The 20520-nt window shown below is 37.0% G+C and overlaps 1 protein-coding gene across 1 annotated transcript in view; it reads right to left on the bottom strand.

Annotated features, from left to right (window-relative positions):
- ZFY (zinc finger protein Y-linked) overlaps window positions 1–20520 on the bottom strand; it is a 50610-nt gene that overhangs the window by 11543 nt on the left and 18547 nt on the right. Inside the window, 3 exon segments of the mRNA XM_033211726.1 lie at window positions 10074–10187; window positions 10190–10645; window positions 17888–17976. Of these exon segments, the coding sequence (XP_033067617.1) occupies window positions 10074–10187; window positions 10190–10645; window positions 17888–17948 (631 nt within the window). The 5' untranslated portion in view covers window positions 17949–17976.

A 20520-nucleotide genomic window follows, 5' to 3' on the forward strand; every position in this document is an offset into this window, starting at 1 on the left:
TCACACAGTAACCTAAGTAGAAAAAGCTGGAGAGGTAAGTGGAAGGGCATGAAAGAAGCTAGGGAGTTAAGGTTCCAAGTATCCTAGTAAAACCTGCTGTAATAACACAAGCCAATGAGCTACCAAAGGGAGAGTTGAGGAAATGAGAAGGATGTCTGTCTTTATAACTCAGCTTAATTTTTAGCTGGTCATGTTATCTCACTTCTCTTTGCTTCCTCAGAAAATGAATTACAGTTCTCCTGAGGAAAAAAATTGGTTACTGGATTTCCACTGGACTGCATTTTGTCTAAATTAATATCATAAAAACGGTGCTTTTTTTTGCTTTGCAGTCTTAAAATGCAAGCATATGGTTTGTGCCTCTCCATTCATTTAAATCGTCTCATCTTTCAAAACCAGGTTGTTAAAACATCATTTACAACTAACCTCAGAAACAAAACAGTTTACCTGATTTCTCTCTCCTAAGGTTTCCAACCAAACACCTTGACAATAGTATCAATCTGTCTTCTTAAAAGAAAGATCCAGTCACTTTACCCTCCTGCCCTAGTCTCTAGTACTCCTTTTCCTACCAAGTAAAATACAAATTGCACAGTCTAACAACCAAAATCTGCCCAAACTGCTTTGGTCTTTACAGTATTATTGCCCCCAATATCTCATGGGCCCCAAATTTAAGAAATACTATTTTATTATTTATTCCCTTATACTTCTTCAACTTTGCTCTAAAAGCCAGCTTTTTCTTGAGATGATCCACTTTAATATTTAAGAAAGTATTTTTTAAAAAATTAAAGAGTGCTCAAAAACACCACCATCTGAATTACCAATAGAATTTACAAAAATATTATTCAGATATTTCTCAATGCATATATGCAACTAAAAGAACAGAAAACAGGACAAATACAAGTTTAAAATTAAAATTGAAATGTTACTTTAAACAAAAATTTTATAGCAATTTGAACAACAAGTAAAACAGCTTAATTCCATGGCTGGTCATTCTAACTGTTCTCTTGCATAGTTTTTCAACTCCTATGCCCCTGTCTGATTTCATAATACTTGACTGGCAAAACCACAAACCTACTTGATCTAATTTTATGTCAGCATCTACATCTATGCAGCTAAGTCTAGACAGAAAAAAAGTAGCATGATGTAGATAGTATCATCTTTAAATATATAAATATGAACCTTGAGTAGATGCTATTTGCCATATTTTTCTTAAAATTCCCATATTACCTGCCTATTATTATTTTATTTCCCACCTTACCAAGAACCCAAAGCAGAAAGGATGATCCACTGTCTGCACCATCTGTCTTACTGCCAACAACTAATTCACAAACTTTGTATTTCCTGCACATTGCCACATTGCCACAGAAAAGCAGTATTCCTTTCTACTTAAAATCAATGCCCCCATGTAAGCACTAAATTATACCTTCTCTTTTCTGCTTTTTTGCAGTTTTTCAGTTATCCCTTATACCATCAATTTATCTATCACCCTCTAAAGGAACATTCCCATCAGGAAATAAGCTTTTTCTCTTGAAAAAACACTAAAACAAACAAAAATTCCATCTTCTCTTGATCCCACTTCTCCTGCAAGCAACTGTTTCGTATCTCCAGTGGTTCTCATTGCACATTCTTTCTCTAAACTTATACTTCCATCAAGCTTTTGTCCATGATTTCACTGAATCTGTTCACCGAAGAAATACAGGACCAACTGTGAGTCCTCATCTGACTTGCCTAACTTGCCGCATTTGACGCAAATTGTCACTGTCCTCTCTATCGAACTAAGATCAATACACGCATTTCCTTTTTGAAATCTATGATACAACTCAAACTGAAGTCTATGACAAAATGTCATCCTTCCAGCAAGGCATCCCTGACCATCTCTGAAACTCACAATCCTTTTGATTAAGCTCTTTTACTTTCCCAAGATACATTATAATACACATTTAAATAATTTTACGTATGTACAGTCATACTAAAAGTCCATCATGATGAGGGAATCTCTATTTTGTGCACTGATGTATTCCAAGACTGGACAATACTGTCTAGCCTTAGTAACTATCTAATATTCGATTTGTTATATATATGAAAGAATATCAATTAAATGTCTATTAATTCAATACCAAAGATTTTAAAATACTCTTCTAAGAAAAATATGGGCTGGGAGAGGTGCCTCAAGCCTGTAATCCCAGCACTTTGGGAGGCCGAGGTGGGCTGATCACGAGGTCAGGAGATCAAGACCATCCTGGCTAACATGGTGAAACCCTATCCCTACTAAAAGTACAAAACAGCTGGCTGTGGTGGCAGGCGCCTGTAGCCCCAGCTACTCGGGAGGCTGAGGCAGGAGAATGGCGTGAACCCAGGAGGCGGAGTTTGCAGCAAGCTGAGATCGCACTCCAGCCTAGGCAACAGAGCAAGAGTCTCTCTCAAAAAAAAGAAAAATATGATAAAAATAATAGGAACCATACTGTAAAGATATTATCTACTGTTACCTGCTGTAAAAGGTGAAAACATGAACATATTTGCACATCGTGACATGGCAAATATTTTAGTTAATATTTTGTAGACATTTACCATGTTATATAACTTTAATTTTGCATGTTTACTCCAAATTTTACATTACTTCAAAAATCACTACTCATTATTTTATCAGTTCTCCACTCTTGAGTCTTTTTCTACTAATTCATCTTTGGTTTACGGTCCCAAGTAGCAACTCTATCACACGTGGATGCTAAAATTTCTGAAATCCTGGATGTTTTAAAATGTCTAACTGTAATTTTGACTTGAATAAGCTGTCTGTGTATAAAATTCTTATGCTATACTTTCCTCAGAAACTTTAGGCTTTGTTGCACTGTGTATAGCATTATTTTGATGCGGATGACTATATAATTCTTGATCCTTAAGTTCACTAATATAATGATGATTATTAATAGTTTTCGCTGGGTGCGGTGGCTCATGCCTGTCATCCCAGCATTTTAGGAGGCTGAGGCAGGCAGATCATCTGAGGTTGGAGTTCAAGACCAGCCTGAGCAACCAGGTGAAACCCCATCTCTACTGAAAAAACAAAAATTAGCCGGGCATGGTGGCAGGCGCCTGTAATCCCAGCTACTCGCGAGGCTGAGATGGGGTAACTGCTCGAACCCAGGAGGCAGAGGTTGCAGTGAGCTAAGATTGTGACACTGCACTCCAGCCTGGGTGACAGAGCAAGACTTCGCCTCAAAAAAAAAAAAAGTTTTATTAGTCTCTCAATTTCTAAGAAGAAAATGAACTGCCTTAAAAGATTACAATTTTTCTTTTTTGGCACTAAGAGGAAATTCACATATGAGTTACTGTTGCATAGTATGTAAAGCATACACAATCAATCCAGTGGGTTTTCAGAGACGTGAAAATTCACAGAGCTGTGCAAGCATCATCACTAATTGCAGATAATTTCTATCACCCTCACAAGAAATCGTTGTACCATTTAGCTACTACTCCCTCTTCCACACAACACTATCCATGAACACTAGGCAACAATATACTTTTTTACTTTACATATATACCTATTCTAGATACTGCACACACTTCTTGCATTTTAACACAATGTTTTTGAAGTTCATCCATGCTATGGCATTCATCAGTGCTTCATTACATTTTATGATCTAATAATATTTCATTAGACAGATACACCACATTTTATCAATTCATCAACTGATAGATACTAAAGTTATTGCTGCTCTTTGGCTACTATGGCTAATGATGCTATGAACATTTGTATAATACGTAACCCGTTTTGTGGACATATGTTTTCAGTTCTCTTGGGTATATCCAGAAAGGAGTTGCTAGGTCATATGGTAGTCCTATGTAAATTTAACTTTTCCAGGAACTGCCAAACATGGCTGTAAAACATCAGCAATTTACGCTTATTACAAATACTTGTTTTCCTTTCCTTTAATACCCATCCATAGCAGATATAGGGTGGTATCTCATTCAGGGATTCCTTTTATAGTTTTAGCTGTCTTACTTAGATAAGAGACAGCTCTCTATGATCACAGACAGCTGTCTATGATCACAGAGATAATCATATCGCTCTCTATGATCTTACAGAGCTATCTATGATCTCTTTTGAGTCATTTTTGTATACACTTTGAAGTAGGGACACAATTTCAATCTTCTGCATGCAAACATCTAGTTACTCCACTACCATCTGCCGAAAAAACTATTCATTGTTACACTGAACTGTCTTGGCACCTATGTGAAAAATCAGCCGGGTGACAGAGCAAGACTCCATCTCAAAAAAAAAGGAAAGAAAAATCAATGGGCCATATAGACATGTGGTTTTATTTTTGTACTCTGCATTCTGTTCCACTGATCTATACATCTCTTCTTATGGCAATATTACACAATCTGGATTACTGCTGCTGTTCTGATTATCTGTAAATATTTTAATTTCACCTTCATTTTTAAAGCATAGTTTTGTTGAATTTCAAGTTCTTGACTGATATCGTGCCACTGCCTTCTATCTTCCATGTTTTGTAATGAGAAAATCGCTATTATTCTTTTTTAGAGAGGATAACTTGAGCTGGGCGCGGTGGCTCACGTCTGTAATCCCCGCATTTTGGGAGGCCGAGGCAGCAGATCCCGAGGTCAGGAGATCAAGACCATCCTGGTTAATACGGTGAAACTCCCTCTCTACTATAGCCAGGCATTGTGGCACACGCCAGTAGTCACAGCTACTCAGGCAGCTGAGGCAGGAGAATTGCTTGAACTAGGGAGGCAGAGGTTGCAGTGAGCCAAAGTCGTACCACTGCATTACAGCCCAGGTGACAGAGAAAGACTCCAACTCAAAAAAAAAGAAAGAAAAAAAAAGGATGGATGAAACGGAAGGAAAGGAAGGAGGGAATGAGGGAGGGAGCAAAGGAAGGAGGACTTGTGAGTGAGAAGTGACTTCTACCTTACTGCTTTAAAAAATTTATCTGTCTTTTGACAACATAAATGTCTTGTGTCTAGACATGGATCCCCTGTAATTCATGCAACTTCTTACAAGTGACGATTACAGTTTTTCACCAAGTTTGTGAAGTTTTCAGCTATTATTAAACTATTCTTTAAGCCAATTTCTTTCTTCCCTCCCACTTGTGGTATATGTTGGTATGCTTACTTCATGGCATCCCATAGATTATATATGGCCATATTCATTTTTCTTCATTATTTTTTATTTCTCCTCAGACTAGATGATCTTAATTGAAGTTCCTTTAAGTGTGCTGATTCTTTCTTCTGCCTGTTTAAATCTACTTTTGAGTTCCTCTGGTGAAATCTTCATTTCAACCCCAGAGACTCTATTTACTTTTTAATTTCTGATTTTTTATATTCTCCATTTGATGAGACATCATTCTCCTACTTTCCTTTCTTTCTTTACACGACTTCCTAATTAGCCCTTTGAACAATGTAATAAAACTGATTCATAAGCTACTCTAGCAAGTACTGTGTCTGGACTTCCTTAGAAAGAATTTCTGTGGGCTATGCTTTTTCTTGCGCATAGGCTGTGCTTTTTTTGGTTTTGTGCCTGTCTCATTTTTTGTTGCTGTTGAAAACTGAACATTTAAAATAATACTATTTGGCAACTGTGAAAATTAGATTCTTCATTTCCCTAATGTGTGTTGTTATGACTGGTTACTGTGCTTAGCAAACAACAGTACTGTGATTTTTCTAAACTAATCCTTTAAATGTGTGTTTTTTCAGATGCAGCAATTTAAAAGTCTATCTAATTATATCTAGTTACATAAAATACATATTCAGCTTATGACTTGACAGATGTGTAGAACCAGCAGTTTTTGGCTCTTACATGCATGCTGAAACATTCATGCAGGCTGTTTATAGTTCTATACTGGCTTTTATTTGGGCAGCCCTTGAAGATTACCCAAAGTGTGAGTCTAAGGCCTTGCCAAGCTTTTCCTTACCAGGGCCACAGACCTGGCATTAACACATTCAAGATTATCAGGAATATGTCCCAGCTTTTCAAAGCCCTCGGGACTTTTCATTCCACTAATGGACTTTTCATTCCTTTTAAGCTTTAGTATATCTATTGCTTGCCCTAACTGTATCAACTGCCTCAAAAACCAGTGATGTTCAACAGTTATCTCTAAAATTTTCAACCAACAACCCAAAGGTGAAGGCTCATACTACAGAAGTTCAGAGTCTAAGTCAATTAAAATAGTCTAAGTGTGGTATTGGGTGCAGTGGCTTACATCTGTAATTCCAACACTTTGGGAGGCCAAGGTGGATGGATCACTTGAGGCTAGGAGTTACAGACCAGACAAATCAACATGGAGAAACCCCATCTCTACCAAAAATACAAAAAAAACAAACAAAAAAAATTAGCCAGGGTGTGGTGGCGCAGCACATGTAGTCCCAGCTACTCGGGAGGCTGAGGCACAAGAATTGCTTGAACCCAGGAGTTGGAGGCTAAGATGAGCTGAGATCACAGCACTGGGGTCCAGCCTGGGTAAAAGGGCAAGACTCTGTCTCAAAAAAAAAAGGGTGGGTCTTGCAGGTTACCACCAACAGGTCAAATAATATCAGTTCTCTGAAAATGGGCCTTTCTTCCTCCTCCAGTAGCTGCCAAACTGCTGTTTAAAAGAAAAAAAAATTTTTTTTTTATTCAGGGTGTTGCTCTGTAACCTAGGTTGAAGTGCAGTGGCTTAATCATAACTCACTGCAATCTTGATCTCCTGAGTTAAAAGGATCCTTCCACCTCAGCCTCAAGTAGTTGGGACTGCACGTGCATACCACCATGCTCAGATAATTTTTTAGTTTTTTTGTAGAGAGAGGGTCTCACTTAAGTTGACCAGGATGGTCTCAAACTCCTAGTCCCAAGTGATCCTCCAGGCCAAGCCTCCCAAAGCACTAGGATTACAGGCATGAGCTGCTATATCTTCCCTGACTGCTCCTTTTTTTTATATTTGTCAGATGTCAGTTTTTAAGGCCACCATACAGCTTGGGAGGAGTGGATGTAAACACAGCAAATTAAAAGGGCAGAGTCTTGCCAATATCCAGTACTCCCTCTATTGTTACAATCATTTAGTTTTCAGAGAGCTGAAAAATGTTACTCTGATAATTTTTTAAACCATTGTTCTCATTATTTTCATAAAAGAGAAGTTTTTCAGTGTTCTTTACTCTGCCATTTTCATTGCTGTACTCAAATCATTCCTAATTTCAGGAAAGCTTTCTTCCATAACTTTGTCACATTAATTGTTTTCTTCTTTTCTGTATGTAAGTTTTGCCTTCTGTTTCTCATGTCTGCTAATCTTGTCCATAATCATTTTTATGTCTGTTTTTCACCATTTTATTTTGGCAATTTTCTAAAGCCCAATCAGAAGGCCTCCAGTCATATTACCACTAATCCACATTTATTTTATTGCTGCTTTTATAGTCTCTTTTACCTTGATAACGTTATTTCTCCGTTCAGCTTCTTTCCTAAATTCCAACGGTTTGACTTCTATCTCCTTTGATTAGCTTATCTCCTTTTGAAACACTGCATATGTGCTTTAAGATTTTCTAAATGTATTTTAGAGTTTCTACATAAAAATCATTAGTTTTAGTCTTATGAAAAAACATCTGTTTCAGCAATGTATCAAAACTTAAAACAATCTATCACCCTAAAATATCTTTATTCACTTTTCAGAAATCATCCCTTGCAGATACACACTTTTAAAATTCTTGCATTTGGTACCATTTTGCCAAATGGTTTTACAAAACAAAACAAAATTAATAGATAACTTAAAATATATATACACTTACTAATTATATATGTAATATGTATCTAAAATATATGTATTTTTAGATATATACATCTAATAATGAGTTACAGAACAGAAGGATAAGCAAAATTAATATATGCAATGTGTATAAATATACAAAAAATATAAAATAAGTACAACAAACAACTATTTTACCAGTCCTACCGTGCTCTAGTAGCCACTACAATCATTAAACAAATCATCAAACTGTATTGATCCACAGGCTTTCAGACTGATATATGAGGATTGGGTTTCATTTATTCATTTATTCACTGAATATTTTTACTGAATGTTCACTATGACCAAAGTCATAATTTATTAGAAACACTAGGTGGAGTGCCAAAACAACTAAACTAGATGCCCTTTGGATGAGACATGATACGCACAAATGTTCAGCTATAAAGTTCACGTAAGTGTTCACTCCACAAATATTTTATACCAATATGCACAGTTTGAGGGGGACCTGTATTAAGGATGATGTAATCAACTTTAAAGTCAGTGGTGTCTCAAAAAAAAAAAAAAAAAAAAAAAAGTCAGTGGTAACATCTATACTGTGAAGACTATATAAAGAGATCATGTTGATTTCCGTAGCATTTAGGGTGTAACAGTGAGCACTTTTGTGCAGATATACTACTGAGCTAACATAGAGGACTCTGATCATTTTAAACGAGATTTTCAGAGGAGAAAAAAATCTGCCACTAAAGACATAAAAATTAATAAGCTCTTAAATCTAATAACATATTTTTAAATGTAAAGTGTACTTAAAGACTGTTTTACAACCTTTAATCTACATATTAAATAACTATATTAAAGAATTTAAAAGATATTACCATCTCTAATATTATGGAAGCATTAAAGCTTACTGTCACTGACAGCATCTCAGTATTCTCTATATTAATATAAAATCAGACCACACTTCCTCTATACACTTTATGAAAAACCTGTCAACCCAAAGCCCTATAGAGTTTTAATTAAAAATGCAGCATTAGGAGATATTTTTTCTGGGGAAGGCAAGAGCTAGAAAAAAAAAAAAAATTGAAATAGCTAGATAAATTTGGCATATAAAAATATTTATTATGACATTTTCAAGAGCTAAACACCCCTTACTCCCCCTTTTCCTAGCACACCAGGTTATAAAGCTTACGAAAGTCAAAACTGTAAATTATTAATCTTAAATATTTAAACACTTTATAGAGTAAGTTTTTACACACAGAAATAAATGTTTATTAAATTAGTTGAATGAGGCTCTTTAAAATCATTAAGCAGGTTCAGAGGGAGGTAGAAAATTATCATTATCCGAAAACTAGGCCATAATGGTATACTTGATCATATAAGAGGTAAATGCCTACTCTCCCTGTGCCCATGCAAATGCCTGCACAAATATTTTGCTGTGCAATGCTCAAGACACAGGACGAGGAGTGTAGGTGGTATTTAATATTAATGGGAATGCTCTAAACTAAATCTACACTATAAAACTTCACTTCAAAGACCATAGTAATGAACTGATCAATTAGGATAACTAAATTATTTAAATCAGCAAATAAATGACACAATGATTCTATAAGTTGTAACCATATTAATGTAGAAAATATACCTAGATATTGAAGTTAAAAATATTAGAGAAACATAGTCAGGGATTCTAGCAAGAGAAAGACTATGGCAGCTGCTACATAAGCAAAAATATGTCCAATCATGATCTGGTTGACAAAGTTATAAACACAATCAAGAAAGCCAGCATCCCATGAGGATCAGTGAGCAGAACATAAAACTAGTATGATGTAAAATTTGAAATCAATTTGAAACCTAAAGAAATTAGTTGCTTAGGTGCAACCACTGTATTTCAGGGAATTCACCAGATTTAACTCCAAAGCCAATAATGAATTAAACAACAACAACAAAATCATGACTTTAAAGAGAAAAGGGACACTAAGGTAGAAAAAGGGAGAAAGTGAAATGACTACATAATAAAAGACTTTTAAAAAAGCTGACTACAAGTCTCAGGGATAAATCTGAAGGTAACAGACCAATCATACATTGTATGATTTCATAAGACTCAATTCTGTCATTTTCATTCCTTATTTTTCTCATCTTTCTATTCTATGCTAATATAGAAATAACTCTGTTCTGTACCACGTCACTTAATTATGGTTTATCTTCTGGGATGCAAACTAAGCAACAATACATGTAGGTTTATGATTTCTACTTTAATTTTACAGAAGTTAACAACAATAAAATTTCACCATTATTTATGTTATAAAATACATGTATCAAAAACATTGCTTTAAATCACTGTACCCCATGACTTACACGAAATCATTAGGTAGTCCTCACAGTTGGCTTTGTCATTATCTTGCTGGTCCACTGAGATCCCGCTGGCATCTATGATTGCTTCAGGGGCACAGTCTGCTACCAACACTTCTCTGAAACTATGTCACTGGTCAGAGGATCAGTAATGATTTCTGCTTCCACTACACTATCATGGACCACATGTTCAACATGTCCAATGTCACACACATGCATGGATTCACTCGTTAAAACATGTTCTGGCATAGACATTGAGGCTGAAGTAATGTCAGAAGCTAAAACATCATCTGGGACTGTGCAGTGTGGTAAAGAAAGTTCTTCAGTTACATCTGAGTCCACCACTTGCTCAGGAATGATGACATTTTCAGATACATCTGCCTCTTCTAAGATATCTGAGCACTGAACATCCTCCTCTATGACAACATCTTCAATAACATCTTGGATTACAACTGAGTCTGGGTCATCAGGAACAAAGTTATGCACAGTTATGTCTGAATCCACAATATTAGAAACAAAAACTGCTTCTTGTACTTCCACAACAATCTGATCACCATCCATGTGTGTAGCATCAGCTCCTTAAAAAATAAAAATTAAAATGACAAATCTCAGGTAAGTATACATGACTAAATACAGTTATTTAATTTCTACTGGGAAAACAGACTATGTCCTTGGTGTTCCTCAAACATTGACACAATAAATAGAGAATGAATCTATTTTTGATTCATTTAACAAACAGAAATTTTTAACATGAAAACTTACTTTACTCAACCCTAATCAACTAACAAGAAATAAAAGAAAAATACAAAAAACTTTGGAGCAATTACAGAAGAAAACCATTCATGAAATACTTTTAAAACATCAACATAAAAAATTGCCCATCCCACTAAAATAAAATCTTAAGAGATTTTTATATAAGTTAAGCAACAAATTCAGAAAACAAACATACCATTTATTGCTACGTTTCATTCATTTCTCTTCCTTTTTTCACCATCTCCTTTCTCAACACATTGCTTTTCTTTTATTCATTATACCTACATATTTCTTTTTTACCCTTCCTTTTTTCTCTTTTAGCCTTTATAATCTTCCCACTTTGTCCTGGTGCAATATCCCATCAATATCCACTATAACTCTGCTACTAGAAAGTCATTCTTTGAATTTAAGACAAAAGAATCAGGGTAGAAATTAAGAGGACTAAAGACAGGAAAGACATTAGGTTGAGAGGTTTCCATGGAGAGATAAAATGAGTAAAAGTGCAGCTGGGCTAGGTGGTGAAGGGTGGGGGTGGTTAAAGAAGGGCCTGCCCTAATTTTGCCAGGGTATTCCACCTCCATCTCTCCTCCTCCTGTTCCCACTAACCCCAAATCCCAAAGTAGTTCCTTGGGAATATATATATAAAAGCATTTTTCTAATGCTGGGTGTAGTTAAGCAATGAAGGTAGAAGGGTGAGAGCCAGTTAAAGCCCACTGAGATCAAATGACTGAACCTAGATCACACAACTTGCACAGCACATGATGCCCAGTAAATATTATTCTAAATGAACACCACAAATATGAAGAGAATTCATACATCTTTAACACAAATATAACCTAATATGAAACAATTAGGCATTATGGCTACTAGTGCATAGAGAAAAGCAAACATGGATGACATATGAAAAGCTATTCACATATCACAAGCAGTTAAGATTTCTTTTCTTCCTTCTCCACTCCCACTACCTCACTGGATTATCCTTAAAAAAAGAAAAAGAAAAAGAAAAAAAAAGGCTATTTATCTGATTAGTGTTTCTGATTGTAACTCAGAGGAAGCTGAGTCCCAGCAGGTGCACAACTCAATGATTGTGCACCTGTGGCAAAGTCCTCAAATAAACACACAGATTCTTCAACAAAAGTGATCAGCAAGGGCAAAGCAACAACAGATGGTGCAGGAAGTCTTTCAAGTAGTTAATATCCACTTAAATTACATGTTGAAAGAATGGTTGCTTTTATTTCTATACATCTTCTACAAAATGATTTCTACTCATTTGTCTTCTATATTCACAATAGCAATAGAACAGTGTAATCCCCATTGTACAGACATAGATTTGATAGCACTTAGTGGCAACAGCACTGGTTATAATGGTCTAAATCAGAGGGCAAAGTTTAGATACTTATTAGTTTTGTAACCTTGGACCAAGTCATCTAGCCTCTGAGTTCAGTTTCCTCAAGAATAAAATGAGGTCAGTAGTAACTGTCATGCACACCTCACAGGACTATCATGATCAAATGGGAATGCATGGTAAGTGTCCTGAAAAAATGCAATCAGATGTTTCATTATTGTTATGCATATGAAAATGGAAGCTTGGGCAGATTACATGACTTCCTCAAATTTAAAGACAATACCATTTCAAGTGTATTCAAGGCGAAAATGCAACAGCCCTTCAATCTACCATTTAGTCCATGACTCCGGTATGATTGTGGCAAGAGTACACTAAAAAATACTGAGTTTTTTCCCAAAGAACTTAGTCTCTCTCTTTCAAACAAAAAATTTGCAAGGATGGTGCAGACTTGCGTTAAAACCTGGCCACAAGCAATCCTCTTGCTGTGGCCTCCCAAAATAATTATACTTCACTATGTTCCAGAGAAAGAAAGAATTATAGGTTTGCATTTACTATTAACAACTGAAAGTACCTAACAGCGAGTCAAAAGAATATCCTAAACTGCTTAACAAATATATACACACACACAAAATTTAGAAGGTGTATTTAAAATTCCTTATGTTTCTTGGTAACTATTGCTAATATATGGCAATATTCATTTAAAATTCAGTTAATAAAATCATTAAAATTTTAACTTACAAGAGTATGAAACAGAAAAACTCTAGTCTAATTGTAGTACTATGTATTTAGAACCCTGAGCAATCTGAAATTGAGAATACTTTTTTCCCCCTCTTGTTTAAGTGTAATTTTTTTTTGCAGTTCTGGAAATGAGGTAAGGATGCATCTGCCTGATATAACGGCTCCTTTTGTGAATATGGGAAAAGGTTACAAAAGTTAGGACAGGATCAATTCCAGAGGACCTGGGATTTATAGTTTATTTCCTGGGCAATGGAAAGGAATAATCCACATGTTTTTTAGGGCTGAATATTCTACTACTGTGGTAGGTGAAAGAAAGAAACCAAGAGTGAGAAAACAGTCTTAATACTATCAATTAAGAATGAGGTAATAGGGCCTACATGGTAGGAACTAGCATGAAGAAAAAGCAGTGTCATAAGACTTCTCTCAACACCCCAATCTACATCCCACTGTATCCCCCACCAACCAAATCCCCAAGATGTTTATTCTCTAATCACTGGAACTTACAATATATCATGTTATGACTTATACCACATGGGCAGTGCAGGTAAAATTAAGATCATGAACTTTAAGAATAATTTGTTGAGACCAATCTGCTTAGATAAAACTTAAAGCAGAGAGCTTTTTATGTCTGGAGTTGGAGAGCTGAAGCAGAATGATAAATTGGAGAGATTTTACATATGAGAGGGATCGAATTAGCCATGCCTACAGTGACCACATGGAAAGCATGAGAAACAACAGGCAGTTTGTCATAAGAAGCAAAGATTTGCCTGTTAGCTCACAACCAGTACAGCAATGGGAACTCCAATCCTACAGCTGCATGAACTGCCTTCTACCAACGACCTGAATAAACTGAAATTGGATGCATCTAAATGAAACTGGATTCACCAGAAAGGAATAAAACTCTGGCAACACCTTATGAAACTAGCCATGCCATGACAGAATTCTACAGAAACTGAGAGAATAAAATTTGTTTTGAACTGCTTGAGTTTGTGGTAATTTTCTCTGCAGTAACAAAAATAATTTCAGATTTTGGTGTCAAGAAGTGGAGAACTGCTTATACAAACACCTAAAAACATAAAGTGACTTTGCAGTTGGATAGGTGATACCTAAAAATGTAAAGTGGCTTTGCTGTTGGATAGGTGCAGATTGTAAAATTTCTTACAAGAATGAAGAGAAATTCCAGCTCTTAGGGAAATGGAAAAAGTAATTTTTAAAGAATGAAAAGCTTAGATCCTGTTGAGTAGAAAAAAAAAAAATTTCCTTAAAAAAACAATAGTAAAAATATGAATGTTAAAAATAACAGGCTGGGCACAGTGGCTCATGTCTGTAATCACAACACTTTGGGAGGCTGAGGTGGGAGGATGGCCTAGGCTCAGGAATTCAACATCAGCCTGAGCAGCACAGCAAAACCTCATTTCTACTAAAAAAATTCCCGGCCAGGAGCGGTGTGGCTCAAGCCTGTAATCCCAGCAATTCGGGAGGCCGAGGCAGGCAGATCACGAGGTCAGGAGATCAAGACCAGCCTGGCTAACACGGTGAAACCCCGTCTCTACTAAAAACACACAAAAAATTAGCCGGGTGTGGTGGCGGGCGCCTGTAATCCCAGCTACTCGGAAGGCTGAGGCAGGAGAATGGGGTGAAACCAGGAGGTGGGGCTTGCAGTGAGCCGAGATCACGCCACTGCACTCCAGCCTGCGGGACAGAGCAAGACTCCGTCTCAAAAAAAAAAAAAAAAAAAAATCCCCAGGCATTGTGGTGTGTTCCTATAGTTCCAGCTACTCAGGAGGCTGAGGTGGGTGGATCACTTCAGCCCAGGAGGTGAGGCTGCAGTGAGGAGCCATAATCTTGTCACTGCCCTTCAGCCCTGGTGACACAGTGAGACCCTATCTCAAAACCAACAACACAAAAAGTAACAAACTCTGCCAGTGAGAATCCACAGGGAGAAAAGATCAAGGCAGAGAAATCCTACATGGACTCAGAGAATATCTAAGTCATGTATGACTGTTAGTAGAAATCTAGAGTTTTGTAACACTGCTTGTAAGGGCTTAAAAGTGAGTTTCCAACTGAAAGAAGGAAGAGCTCTGTTACATAAAAAGACAGACTACTTAGCAAAATTGTCTCCCTGGGTTATGTGGAAAGCACAACTTGATAGACCACCTAGCAAAATTGTCTCCCTGGGTTATATGGAAAGCACAACTTGTAAAAATGAATTCTTTAGTTCAGAAGATTTCAGGAAAGTGTTGGAATGTGGTCTCATTTCTTCTTACTGCTCAGAGTAAAATTCAGTGCAAAAAATGAACAGTTGGAAGATTAAAAAGATAGCAAAACATGAAAAATGAGAAGTTTTCTGTCCATCTGGGAGGTGAAAGGGGAGGTTAAATTAAGGAGAATCCTTGTCAGAGTAAAGCCTCATCTTTATTTACAGCCACTTACCATCACAGGCATCACTGCCTGAACTCTTGCCTCCTGTCAGGTCAGCAGCAACATTACATTCTCATAGGAATGCGAACCGTACTGTAAACCGCACATGTGAGGGATCTAGGTTGCACGTTCCTTATAAGAATCTAATGCCTGACGATCTGTAACTGTCTCCCATCACCCTCAGATGGGATGGTATCGTTGCAGGAAAACAAGCTCAGGGCTCCCACTGATTCTAAATTCTGGTGAACAGTATAATTGTTTCATTATATATTACATGTAATAATAATACAAATAAAGTGCAGAATAAATGTAATGCGGTTGATTCATCTAGTAACTATCCCCCAAACCCCCCTATTCCCAGGTCCCTGGAAAAACTGTCTTCCACGAAACCAGTCCCTGGTGCCCAAAAGAGTGAGGACGGCTGATTTTAGAGAGAGAAAAAAACAGTATGGGATTCTCAACTATTCCACCAAACAGAAAGAACAAAAGGTTCCTTCAGGCACCTGATCATTACACAAGGAAAGTAAAATTTAAGGAAAAAGGAAAGAAAGGGAAAGGCCAAGGTGAAAGAAAAAGAAAGAGGGAAGGAAAAGAAAAGGCAAGAAGTAAGGTAAGGTAAGGTAAGGCAAGGCAAGGTAAAAAGAAAAAGGAAAGGAAGTGGAGGGAAAGGAAAGGGAAAGATCAAAAGGCCAGAGAATTAAGTCTTTTTACAAGCAAGTAAAAGTGTGACCTACAAATACCCAGCACTTCTAAAAAATCTAAGGATATTGGACTTCAACCATTTCAGCAGAAGTCAAAAACATACATAGGATAATCTCAGAAAAAATTATATGAGCCTCTTGTCTACTACAATAAATCCCCAAGACACACACAAATTTTTTTTTTCAAAAGAAGCACTGCTAGCTTAAACTGAAAGGGACACAGAATTAATACAATGAACTGTAGGACTACCAGAATTCCAGAGGCAGGAAGCAGGAAATAAAACTATTCAGCTGCAAATATCTGCTGTCTTTGAAGAAAATAGCAAGGAAGACTCAAAGGGCGGAGCCACAGGCCAAAAAGGGTTATTCCCAGGTCTTGAAACCTAATGGGAGTTTGGTTGCATTTCAGAATTTCTTCACACAAAATTTCTTTCTTACCTTTCATGTCACCTTGTTTGAACCAGAATATCCCAAACTGTCCTACCACTGTACATTTGGAAGCAGACAAAGAGGAATTGTGTCCCAGGACTTGCACTTAATGACTGATACCCAGAGAATTATTAGCATCTGATTTAAATGATACTTAGCACTTCCGAGCTGATTAATTTCAGATAAGATTTTTTTTTTTTTTTAAACTGGGAAACTTGAGAGAGGGTAGATGTTATTTTACATTTGCCAGAGACATATGAGAACCAGGTGCAGATGGTGGCAGGAGGAACGGTCCCACAAAGATGTCCATACCCTAAATCCCTGTAAATCTTGTAAATATGTTACATGACATGCCAAAAGAAATTCTTCAGGCGTAATTATGAATTTAAAATTGGGCAATCATCCCGGATTACCCTGGTGCATCAAATCTAATCATGTGAGCTCTAAAAATGAATAGTTTTCTGGCTAGATTCAAGAAGATGTATGTGACAGAAGGGAAGATCAGAAAGATTAAAAGCATGAGTTAAGACTCCACTGACTGTTGCTTGAGGAAACCACCATGCAAAGTATAAGAAGAAATCTAGGCAGGTTCTGGAAGCAAAAAATGGCCCCGGATGATGAACTGTAGGGAACAAGAAACAGCATTTCCATTGTACAACAAAAAGAAACTAAATTTACCTAAAAGTATGGATATTCTTCGAAGTCAAGAGCCTCCAGCCCTGCAGATAGCTTGATTTTTTTTTTCTTGCTCTGTTACCCAGGTTGGGGTACAGCTGTGCCATTATAGCTCACCACAGCCTTAATTTCTGGTTTAGCAATCCTCCTACCTCAGCCTCCAGAGCATCTGGATCTAGAGGTATGCACTACCATGCTCAGTTAATTTTTAAAAAAAAATTTTTTTTTTCAGAGACAGGGTTTCCATTGTGTTGCCCAGCACCCAGGATGTTCTTCAACTCCTGATCTCAAGCAATCCTCACAATTCCGCCTTCCAAAGCAATGAAATTACAGATGTGAGCCACCATACCTGGCCAACATCCTAATTTTAACCTTGTATAATTCTATATGGAACTCAGTTGAGCCACATTTCTGACCTATAGAACTCTTGAGATAAATTTGTCCTGTTTTAGATTAGTAAACTTTTTGAAATATATCAATGGAAAAATAGAAAACTAACACAAATAGAAAACATTTCAAAGGGAGAACTAGCAGGATTTATTTGCATAACTGGAAAAACTGGAACAACTGAAGGGTAACAGTAAGATTTTGATACTGATGGCTTAATTAACAAGATTATGAGTTGGCTATGAGATTCTGACAGGACCTAAGTATGGACCTAAGTACTTAAATATGAATTAACATCAGATTCTGCAATTTTGATAAGTAATTCCAAATCCAGCAGATGGGAAGTGAAACAACCCAAGAAATAGTAATACCTATTCCATCAAAAAATGAGTTTGGCTCTTGTGGCTGCAATTCAAATTCATCTTCATCCATGGCCTTTAATTCTCATTAGTCACAGCTCCTAAACCAGGGAATAAAGTATACCAAACATTAATTTTTATATCACATATTAAAATGTCATGATATTCACATTTCTGAAATGCTAAAATTATTTTTCAATAACCTATCAATGTAAAATTAAAGGGAACAAACTGATTTCCAGTGATACATGGGCTACAACAAGGCAGGAAAGGGCAGGTAGACCAAATCAAACAGATTGACAGTGTTTCTGTTTTTTTGGTTTTTAAAGACACTGGGTCTTGGCCAGGCATGGTGGCTCATGCCTGTAATACCAGCACTCTGGGAGGCCAAGGTGGGAGAATCACAAGGTCAGGAGATCGAAACCAGCCTGGCTAACATGGTGAAACCCTATCTCTACTAAAAATACAAAAAAAATTAGCCAGGTGTGGTGGTGGGTACCTGTAGTCCCAGCTACTCAGAAGGCTGAGGCGCGAGAACGGCGTGAACCTGGGACGTAGAGTTTGCAGTGAGCCGAGATCATGCCACTGCACTCCAGCCTGGGCGACAGAGTGAGACTCCGACTCCAAAAAAAAAAAAAAGAAAAAGAAGAAGATACTCGGTCTTGTTCCTCACACTAGCCTAGTATTCCAGGACTCAAGTAATTCTTCCCCACTCAGCCTGAGTGGGTGGGACTACAGGCCACCATGCTTGGCTTTTTTATATTTTTTTAAAAGTTCAATTATCATCTTACATAAAATTCACAATGCTTAAGTATTTAGCATGACAAACTTAACATTAAAGTGTTAACTGGAATTTGCATTATTTATATTAATTACATAAGTGTTAACTGGTATTTGCATTATTTATATTAAGATACAGAACATTTCTTACACACCAGATGAATCTTCTTGAAGTACTGCTTTGATCACTCCCTTACTAACAAGCAGTTCTCCAATATTCAGTGAGCTCCATATTATTAACCCAAGCTACCACATGACTTATTTACTGTTATTACTCAACTTTGCAACCTAACTGGACAGCATATCATTCTTTAAACAATCTTTACGTGTTTACCCTGGCACTCAACATCCTAGAATTTTCTAGGAGGTGAGATCTTGAAAAAGTGGAGCTATCATTCAGTTCAACTGTCATTAGCAGGGTCAATAACTGCTAATATTTACAAATATTTATAAATGCAGGGAAATGTTGGTATCAGTGACCCCTTAGGGATGTGTGCTAGCGTCTCATGTATGTAATCAGACATCTGTGCCACAGATAGCTAAATTCTGGTTTTATCATTCTGAAACAGGCAATAAAGAAAAGAGCTCAAACAAGTGAGAAACCAACCACTAACTGCTACATTCTAGGACTTTATTCAGCACAACAGCTACTCACTCAAAATCTTAAATGAAAGGGGGTTAGGTGTAATTTTATGTCATATACATCTTCCTACTATATACCTGAGCCCATGATAATGGCTGCCCACCAATCCAATCTTTACTATAGTGAGCAATCATTCTTCAGCAACACATTTGACTGATTATTGTCCTATTTTATCATGGCGAAAACTGACAGAGACAAAAGAGGCTTTTTTGCACTTCACTATAAAGATGACCACACCCTTACATTAGTAAGCTTTCTTGGGTTAGAACTGCCAGTTTCTTCCTACAACCAGAACAAAACCATGCTCTTAATGGTAACAATAGTACCACAATTTTGATAAGTAAAGGTGAAAGATAAGTTCCCATGATTTAACAGTAATTTCTCATGCCTTTGCAGTAAGAACCAAGCTTAGAGATCAGCTGAACTGGAAGACAAACAGAATGATCCAGAGGATCCACTCTAAAAAATAATTTAGGCCAGGTGTGGTGGCTTAATCCTGTAATCCCAGTATTTTGAGAGACCATGGGAAGGGGATCACTGGAGCCCAGGAGTTCTAGACAAGTCTGGGCAAATAGTTGGATCCCTTTTCTACAAAAAAATTTAAAAATTAGCTGGATGTGGTGGTGCATCTGTGGTCCCAGCTACTTGGGAGGCTAAGGCAGGGGAGGATCACTTGAGCCTAAGAGGTCATGGATACAGTGAGCTATGATCACAACACTGCACTCCAGCCTGGGTGACAGAGCAAGACACTATCTCTATAAAAAACTCCAAAATTAGCCAGATGTGGTGGTACATGCCTTCAGTCCTAGCTACAATGGTATGAAGATGAGAAAACAACTAACAGCTAGTAAACCAAAAAAGGAGAAATAAACCAGTGTAAAGCAGAAAAGCATTCTAGAAACATGTATGTATGTATGTGTGTATGTATAAGTGTATGTGTGTGTGCATATATATACACACACACACACAAAAATATGGGGTTTTTTTGTATTATTTTTGTTTTTGTTTTGCTCTGTCACCCAGGATGGAGTGCAGTGGTGTGATCATGACTCACTGCTGCCTCGACCTCCCATGCTAAACCGATCCTCCCATCTCAGCCTCCAGAGAAGCTGAGACTACAGGCACTTACCAACATGCCTGGCTAATTTTTTTTTCTTTTTTTTTTTTGTAGACATGGGGGTCTCAGTAGATTGAACAGGCTGGTCTTCCACTGCTGGGCTCA

Source organism: Trachypithecus francoisi, unplaced genomic scaffold (genome assembly GCF_009764315.1).
Source record: "Trachypithecus francoisi isolate TF-2019V2 unplaced genomic scaffold, Tfra_2.0 Contig00031, whole genome shotgun sequence".
Classification (NCBI taxonomy): Eukaryota; Metazoa; Chordata; class Mammalia; order Primates; family Cercopithecidae; genus Trachypithecus; species Trachypithecus francoisi.